Source organism: Diadema antillarum, unplaced genomic scaffold (assembly GCF_040938485.1).
Source record: "Diadema antillarum isolate AM-2024a unplaced genomic scaffold, OU_Dant_1.0 seq00000234_RagTag, whole genome shotgun sequence".
NCBI classification, from domain to species: domain Eukaryota; kingdom Metazoa; phylum Echinodermata; class Echinoidea; order Diadematoida; family Diadematidae; genus Diadema; species Diadema antillarum.
Genome location: NW_027271283.1, coordinates 927,565 through 937,293, shown reverse-complemented (window position 1 = coordinate 937,293; position 9,729 = coordinate 927,565). Strand labels below are relative to the sequence as shown.

The following is a 9,729-nucleotide window of genomic DNA, read 5'->3' as shown; positions in this document are numbered from 1 at the left end:
TGGTCCAATGTCCATGGTCTAATAATACCAATGCGCAGATAACACCATGCTGTGCTATGCTGTGTCCCATTTTTCCACCTCCCTGGTGTAAATGTACAGTGGATGAATGGGCACCTGTGATGTGTATAGTGCAGCAGCTGGAGCTAGCTAGTAGCTTTTTATTGGTCTAAATTGCCTGGCTTTCCTTGAAATGAGAACTGTGTTTTACCGCGCCCCAGCTACTAGTGACTCGAGGAAGACAAAAGTAGTTCATGGTCCCGTCTTGGGATCCTTGCTTATCAAGTGAAAATCGTCACTTCTTCGCGCATTCATCATCTGATCATCATCGACATCGTCATGGATTTTGAACTGGAGGAAGACAAGATGTAAGATTTCAATAATCTTTATTACGTATGAGAATGTAAATTACCTTTAATATAAATTTATACCCATGTGGGCAATTGTATTGTTTTATTTAAATTTTATATTTTATTTCTGTGGAGTGTTAAGTGCTTTATTGGTCAGTAACGTTAGGCGTAACGTTAGGCTTCCTAAACTTTCCTCTGTACTCAGTCTCAACTCTCCCTCTCAAGTATACCCAGACGTCCCAGTCATTGGGTGTCCGGACAGGTTGTGGGACCGGACGCGTACTGTAAAGTGCGTCTGGTTTGACAATGATGAGCCTACATAAACAGTTGTTTGTCAGTGAGGAGCTGCGCGGAAATGCGTATTCAAAGTAGAATAAGCAAGTCAGTACGCGAGAGTCTTAAGTGTCCGGACACCCAACCCCCCATCCTAGCTACATGTAAATTTATGTAGATTATACCCGGCGTTCAGACGATCCCCCTCTTCGCGGGGAGCGCATAGAGAGATTGTATCTTTTTTACGATCGACCGTCCACACGTGTCTTGATATTCCCCGGTGAACGGGGGACAAATCACGGCTAGGCACCGTATGCGCGCACAAAATGGCATTTTGAGCATGCGCACTTGGGAGAAAAACAGCTGCATGAGCTGCACGCTCTGTCCCCCACCAGAATTTGTTGCCGGGCTCGACAAGCTTTCCGGGGGACAGGGGAATGTCCCACCGAGCGTCCACACGATGGGATTGCTTGGGGATGTCCTGGCAAACGGGAGATTCCCCTCGCAGCGGGGGATCGTCTGAAAGCAGGGATAGTCGCCGTTCTACTCATCTCCTTCGACTACGAGACCTTTTTAACATACACAATTACAAAGTGTACGTGTGTCAACTTGCATAATACTCTAAGTAATTTATGGTCTCAAACTGGTTGCGATGGACAGTCTATATACTTGAGTGATCCGCACCTCGTCACAGAGTTACAAGTTTATGCATGTTTAAATTCACACTAGATGTCTAGGTAGGTTACATTGTATGTCACTGAAATTCTATGAAATCCCACTCCATAAGCAAAAATCCTGAAGATTCCAGTGGAACTACAAAGTGTACATTGTACAAGTTCAATAACGATAATCGATACCGAAAATTTGCAGCTATCGTCGCAAAATGCGAATGACGCGGAATACTATCAGTCTGGGAAATCCGCGTATGAGAGGGGCCGGGGCTCCGTGTCACAAGGCACTCTCTCTCCCCCTCACAAGCACCTCTGGTGAGTCTGGGGTACTCAAGAGGCTCACTGGGGTACCCACAGTGCTCATGAGGCCTCCTCTTCACTTCTCATCCATCTCACATCTAAATATCATCCATAAATGGTCAAGTTCGCACTGTGAGTTTTTGTTACACACACATCCACTCTCCATGATGAGAAGAAGAAAAAATCTAGATTTGTTTTGATTGGAACTCAATTTTTGTCAAAACAAAATCTAACAAAGGACATGTCATTGGAATGCACCTTCTTCCCCTTGACTCAGCATATTAAACTTGCATGTTTCTGTGATATAATGTGACAAACAAATGACATGGCGAGGGAACATGCAATTTCTTATGTTGAGTCTAGGGGCAGGTGCATTCCAATATCTTTTGTTAATCATATCAGTACTTTTTAGCGACAGATGAGGTCACAACAGTAATATTGGTTGGAAGGATTTTTTGTGGGCATATCAAAGTAATCTGAAGAAAAATAGAAAAAAAATTAGATAAAAATATATAGAATGTTTCTAGATATTCATTTCTCTGCAAAAGTGATGTTTAGGGTATCAAAATCATTACAAATCAACATGCATACATTGTATGAAAAGGTTGCATGCTAACAGACCGTTCCATCAAACAGCTCACAGTATACTACAGGTCACAAGCAATTTGTGATGATCAGTAGTCGCATACCATACAAGATGCTTCTGACATACTGTATGTTCTTTGCCGTATTGGCCTTGGCATTGCAAACATGCATACTGAGTTTGTAGTGTCAAGTAGCAAGGCATTGCCAGGGAGTAAAATAGTTACCGGTACACTGCAGAGGTAGGCCGACCAGACGCCGTGCGGCGTCCCCATGCGCCAGCACGGTCTGTCGCGACAATTGTGTACAGCGACAGGGCTGTGTATAGTAATACACTGGAGGTGAAGGTTGTGCAAGTTGGCATGATGTTTGAAATGAGGTCTTTTGTCATGTAAGCATGAAAGTCTCTCCTGGTGCTTCATTCTTCCTGTGAGCTCTGAGGAGGTGTGTAGCTGCAAGGCTGCTCTCAAGACTATACATAGTATTCAGTTACAAGTCCAGCTACCCTTATTCATGTGTGAGAGTGAAGACTTGCAGAGTTGAATAATCACATTTCATTGACATACTGGTTTAGCTTTTTCTTAAAAATCGTTGTACATTGTACTTGAACAATTACAATTTTTATGTACAGTAGGACCTCAATTATCCGGACATTGATTATCTGGATTCTCTGTTTTCCGGATGTCAACTGGCTGACATTTCTTTATTGTTTTTATGTATTTTCAGTGCCAAATCTCACTCAAAACAAACAGACATTCAACTGTTATCATGCGAATACACGACAGGACATATAGCATACTGCAACTTCAGTTTGTGAGACGATGTCAAAACTGGTGCAGTACTTGTCACTGGCAGTGAGTATGTGCAGCAGTGGTGACAGTACAAAGCAGTGGCAGTATTCAAAGAGTCGCAAAGTTGATCTCATTGTCGGTCAATGTCATGAAAAAAAAAAAACTTGAAAGGATATTTTACTTCTATTTCATTTTATCTCTACAGGTGTCAATTTCTGAAGTATGAAACGTGACAATGCCATGCAGATCAGGGGTCGCACTTAACTTTTTTTTTTAACTAGCCAGGCGGACTACTTAGAATCAATTTTGACACTGAAGCAATATTTTGGCTAGCCAGACGGACTAGTTACTTCAGAATTTTATGATTTTTAGCTAGTCCGACATAATTTTGGGTGGCCAATGACCAGCGGACCATCGCCAATTTCGAACCCTGCAGATAATCATAAAATGAATCGATAGTAACATGTGTACACCCCTAGCATGATATGCTAGAAAGTGCTGTGAACATATCTCTCTTATCGGGCCAAATTGTTTATCCAGATGCCTGTTGGTCCCGACGTGGCCGGATAATCAAGGTCCTACAATGCTGTGAAGAGTGTGGTATACCCAGTATTTCTGGTGTGTCCATTCATCTACACTGTATGTGTGTGCTGCAGTGGTCTCCAGCATATCGTGTACATATACCCATTCACTTTGGTTTAGCCAAAAGTTTTGAGCTTAAAATGGTTTCTACACTAGATCTTTAATACGTTAATGGTAACTCGTTATCTTGTCAGAAAATTTGAATGATTGTTTTGTGATAGCTCAGCATGTAATATATTATGAACTATTCATCAAATCATGTATATTCTGCAAAATCTGTAAGGAGTCATTAGCAATATTCAACCCATGGGCCTTATTATTCAAAAGGCAATACTAATTAAATGTAGTACACCTTTGTACATGTACACAAAGTGTCATAAATTGGAAGGAATCTTTAGTCATGAATGTAAGCAAGAATATTTGACCCTTTGAAATTACTTACATTGTGTACACTGAATATGATTTAAATTGAATACAAATGGACAGTGTATAAATGCAGATTTAAAATGCACAACACAAGCTGTATGTTATGCCACGTATAATAAGCAGAAAAATAATTAATATGTTTATAAAATGTGAGACATCTTGTGAAATCTGTGATCATTTTTATGAGCTGGAAAGTCAGCAAATTGCTTTCAGTGGGTACATGTACGTAAAAATATTCATTGTGCTTATTTATAATGACGGTTTTCTGTCTTGAATAGCTGTTTTTATTTGTTGGTATATGGAGGCATAATTCAACATTTTGACAGTTGCTTCATGACTTTGTGCAAGATATGATAGCAAGATTAATAATGACATTCATACTTACATAATTTGTCCCAAAAAATTCTAATGAACTTTGTGCAATCTAAAGATACTGTGTAGGGTCATACAGGTGTATTAATGCAACAGATGGATGGAAATAAATCATCAAATACTTTGTTAATTCCAAACTTTGTTTTTGGAATGATCAACAGCAGAACAAAAGAAGAAAGTATATTCAGTTTGCATTTTGATTCTACACAGGTGAACTTGTTAAGCAAGTGGTAAATTGTAATGGAACTAGTATAATTGCTACATTTCTGAAATAATATGTACATGGGCCTCCTATGTCATCATCCTTGTTCAGTGTAATTTATTTTGGGATGTTCAGAATATTGGTTTCTCTGCTCAAGGACCACAATAAATTCCACAAATTTATCCATGGACCTGTTAATTTATGTACTACATGATATGAAATTATGAAAATCGTCTCGACTTCTCCTTTAATTTCAAACATGAGCTAACATAACATGTACAGTAGCTGACAAACTTTTAGTATAGATCTATGTGCACTGTCTCCACTCATAACAACAGTAGATGCAATGAATAATACCGGTATTGTACAACAGTGACAACACCCTGCACATAATACACAACTTACCAGTGATGTTATGGCAGGAGAGAAATCACAATCCTTCAGCTTGTTGTTCACTGTACAGTGTATGTGTGTTGTTGTGATCTTTGTGGCTTACAAGTGTTTATATACTACATGAGTATGGTGCAATCATGGTACTACCGGTATATTTTGCAAGTCATTGAACTATTTGTACATCATGTGCATTTAAACCAGGGATTTTGAGTGAATTGATGGCAGTCATGACTCAGCAAATTTGAATACTGCTGATTCTGTGGTGCTAACAAGTTCATTCTTGCAATCTGTATGGTACTACCAGTACACGATTTAATAGTGATGCATTAATGGTAAGTCACCAGAATTTTCATCAGAGTTGTCAGTTTATCTTTCAGCGAGTTCAAAGTCTGAAAAATGGAACGTTTGTTACACGTTGCATTGGTTGTTTGTCCTAGCAGTAGTCTGAGGTTCAAAACTTCAAACACTGCTGTTGGGTTTGTGTGCACAGCAAAGTCAGCTGAATGGCTATTTGTGGTTAGTGTTTGTGATGGTGATGGTATGCTGTAAGTAGTGCAAAGGTGCAATGTGGAGTGGTGAGTATGTGATATACTGCCCTCTAGTGTCTGAAATGCCCTCAAATGCCAATGGACCCCAGTCTTCTAAATAGACTTGATATTGAAGAGGAATGCACTCTGTATTTGGCCCTTTACATGAATTCACCAAGGGTGGTCAATCAGGAATACATTGCATGTCAAAGAATTTCGAAGCAGATGGCTTATCACACCGGTTGACACAATTAAAATAGTTTGACCTACCTTTCTATTGTATGGTCAAGATGCCACACTTAGGCCTACATTGTACACTACCACAGGCAGTGTGGCAATGTCTCAAATCTTTAATAGCAAACTTCACTTTATGTACAACAGATTTTGAGTGACCTTTTGGTGTTGATTGTAATTTTCCAATTAGCTATTTTGATATTCCACCTGCCAAGAGCAGCTATACTTAGTGTAAATGTACCGTATACTGTATTCATGTACGGAGAAATACAGTACCAGTTGTTTCACATGATACCAAGTATTTCACATCCTTTGTGTGTATGGCAGTCACATGCCTTCTAAAACCAACACCCACTAAGCTCCTTATCCCATGGTTAAATGACTGAGTTTAGTGGCTACTCACCCTATCCTAAGCTGCAGCTCAAATGTGATTACCTGGTACTGTTAGAATATCCACAATGAATGTTACCTAAAGCATTTGATCTTAGCATATAAATCTTCTTTAGAATTAATCAGATTTCTGACAGCAAACTTTATTATAGTCCTGAAACACATCTAGGTCAGCCTGTTCAGCTTATCTAAAAGAAGGGAAATAAATAACTGTTGTGAGGTTACATTTGCTACTCACCAAGATCTTTTGATGCCTTCCAGTAGAAATTTAATGCTTATCCGTGACATTTTGATTCATATAATGTACTATGCCCAAGTCTTAGGAGCTTTACTGGTCTGTTGTAAGCAGTGAAAGGTAAAAATGGAGTTATTGATGGAGTTTTGTAGTTTTGGTTGAGACCTTAACTTCAGGTTTCTAAGATATTTTGGTGAGATAATGAGGAACCTCTTATGAAATATGAATGAGCATGTACACATTGTAATTCCAAGAGGGATTCAACTTGTATTGAATAAAAATCGGTTCTGAAATGGCTGAGATATCCAAAACAGAGCAATTCTGATATATGAAGACCCACCTTTTATTAGGACTGCTTTGTTTTTCTTTGTTTTTTGTTAAGTTTGAATTCCTCGTAAAATGGTACAGTGTGTATTATTTCATGAGTGCTTTTTTTTTGTATCATGCAAAAAGTTAAAAGTCCAATCTTCATCTCCACCAATACTATACCATCCCAGCTTTTTCACTCATTTCTGTAACACAGTGATTTTGTATGCCGACACAAAACAAAAGCATGGAATAGCACATTGGATACTTGGTGTAATTTTATTTTCTTTATAAAAAAAAAAGATGGTCTGTTTTAGCTTCATTATTTTTACTCTTTAGGGCTTTCTATACAACAATAGCTCAGTCGGTAGAGCGCCGGGGCTAGCAATGCAGAGGTCTCGGGTTCGAATCCCGATGGAATCCCATTTTCTTTGCTCAGTTTTCCACTAATAGATATTATTCCAATCTAGATGCTTTGCTGAGATGAGGCAATGAAGAAATAAAAGATAGCAAAAATAGCAAATGAATCAATTCTGTTAAAACTTGCAGGGATTTATTCTACAGTTAACAATACTTACTGTAGCCCTCATGGGTACTATACATTGTATCACCCCTTACAGACACACTTGTACCATTCCTAATTTATACTGGCATAATTATGTGTTTTTTTATTGTTCATTTTGTTTTGAAGTGAAGCTCATGATGCTTTTAATATTAGCTCATGGTAGAATGATGAATCTTCAGATTTATATTTCCATGATGAAACACACACTCACATTTTAATTACATAACATTTTGAGGCAGTTAAGTCATCGTGTTACCACATTGATGTAATCAAGCAAGACTAGTGTAGAATTTTTTTTTTGTATGAAACATTTTTTAGATGCTGTGATATGCAATACATTGCATTTTGAAGTAGGGAACTGTAATATTTACAAAACTGTATATAATGCCAATCTTTCAGGATTTTAACAAATTTTTTTTTTTAAGCTACTAAAATGTTGCCAATAGCTTTTCCATGTAATTTATCATCAACAGGAAGAGTTTCATCATATTATAGTGTAGATGAGATGATCTAGTGGAATTCTGCAGTATGTGATATATTACTATTAGTCATTATCCTTGTACAGTACTCATTTGCAGAGGGCTCTCTGTATCTAGATTGTCAACACCTGTTGATACAGGGAGTTCTATACAGCTTACACTTCCCTGTAAATCAATATTTCTTTTCCTCTGACAATAGGATTATCATTAGCATGACAATAGTGTACAATATTCTCCCACCGCTTACATCTATGATCAGTAATGTGAACTGGATAAATGGTTTGTTTTCTCACCAGGACTTTGACAGTTTGTGCAATGTTGTACAAGTAGGAGGTTATGGGTGAAGTTTGACTTCTTACACTGCAGTGTTGACTCATGCGGCAGTGTTCGAGAGGTTGAGCTTTGTTTCCTATAGCTGAATTCTTTTGATTTTTTTCAGCTTTATCGACCAAGTGGGATTTACAACAAGGTCTCAAACGCTGTTTGACAAAACAGGGCATGCTTGAATAGTCTTCGGCAACATGTATGGGGGCTGAATGAATACCAGCACAATTGCATGATGAATTGGACTGGCTTTGCATGGCACAGGCTCCATACTGGGATAGACTGGCTGACTGTCTCTCTCTACGCAGATAGAAGAGAACGGAACTTTGTAAAGAAGTGTCACATGGATTCACTGGTATAGAGTGGGTTGGTTTATTTGTAGCTGTCTTCTCAGCCATGGATTGAAGTGGGCAGAGTTTGGTTGGCTGTTGGTCGTAGACAGGAAGAGTATCTGTTAATCTTCACTCAGAAGACACCATTTTGAGATCGCAAGAAACTTTGACTCTAAACATTTAAATACATATAAGCTGTAACATATTTCCTTCTTAGCCATCCGGGAATTGTGTTTGTCCTCTGGCTGACATGGACCTGTGAATCACTGTGTAAGCGTGTCTAAATTACCTGGGATACAGTAGATCAGGAACATAGTCCACTTTGTATCCAGGACGTTTGTCAGGTAGAGCCAGACTGAAAGCCATGCCAGTGGAGGTGGTACAGTCAGCTTCAGGATTTGCAGCGTGTGAAGATCGTCTGTAAGTTTGGATAACTTAAAAGCATTATGGAGGCTGGCCTTGGTTTGCTGTGCTGGGATTCTATCATGCAGCCAAATGTCATAGTGGGTTTACTTTACCATCCTTATCTGTCTTCAAAATCATGATACTAACTGACATCAAGTTTGCTCTGAAGGACTTCTTTTAATCACCTCCAAGCAAACTTTAGAGTTTCTTTCTATACCTGATGGCCAGCAAGGGTTCATATAGCATAGTGTGGATGATATGTCAGTCCAGCTTTGTATCTATTCTACTTGTGTGTTGCTAAAGTGATGCATTGTGTATGATACATATGTACATTTCATCTTGGCATTGTTATAGGATGACTGAACGAGTAACTAATGAGATTTGGGCAAACTGTAAGACAAGAAAGTTCAAATTGTCATTATATACATTTCTGTTCATGCAGTACTTCAGACTTGAGAGTACACTATATTTTTATGATTTGATGAAATTGAGAATGTTGATGGATGGTCACACAACAAATGACTTTTGATGGCAAAGTTTAATGAGATCATGTATCAGACATATAAATACAAATGTTTGAAGAATGATCTCTGATGTCATTCTGTCTGACATTGTTGAGTCAAATATTGCAAAATCTCTATGGTCTCTTTTCAGTGTAGATTTTTTTAGACCCTTATCCTCTATAGACAAGGCATATTGACTCTGTTTGCAAGTCATTTGCTGAGCCACTATTGTAATTGTAAAACTATTTTCAAGAATAAAAATTACTTTTAAAAATTTGATGAACTGTTCATAAGGTGTTTTTTATTTTTTTTTAATGTGCCTACAAACTTGCTCCACCAACAGAACTGACTTACAAGTCGCTGTAATGCATAAATGAATAAATATGAATTCCATATAAAGGCCTGTAGAAATAAGAGTCTTTTTCTTTGGTCACACCTCAATGTTCCCTAGCTCATCAGAATTGTTCAAGGCTAGGCCACATTTCTAATT

At 38.3% G+C, this 9,729-nt stretch overlaps 1 protein-coding gene across 3 annotated transcripts in view; it reads left to right on the top strand.

Moving 5' to 3' along the window:
• The first annotated feature begins 324 nt into the window (after nt 1-324).
• Nucleotides 325-9,729, top strand: part of LOC139729332 (PRKCA-binding protein-like) — a 28,451-nt gene continuing 19,046 nt past the window's right edge. The window contains exon 1 of one of the 3 annotated variants that reach the window (XM_071640259.1): nt 325-365. In XM_071640259.1, the coding sequence (XP_071496360.1) occupies nt 337-365 (29 nt within the window). In that variant the 5' untranslated portion in view covers nt 325-336. Of the gene's footprint in view, nt 366-8,201; nt 8,835-9,729 lie in introns of those variants that run through there. The other 2 variants (XM_071640257.1, XM_071640260.1) reach the window with 2 other exon arrangements.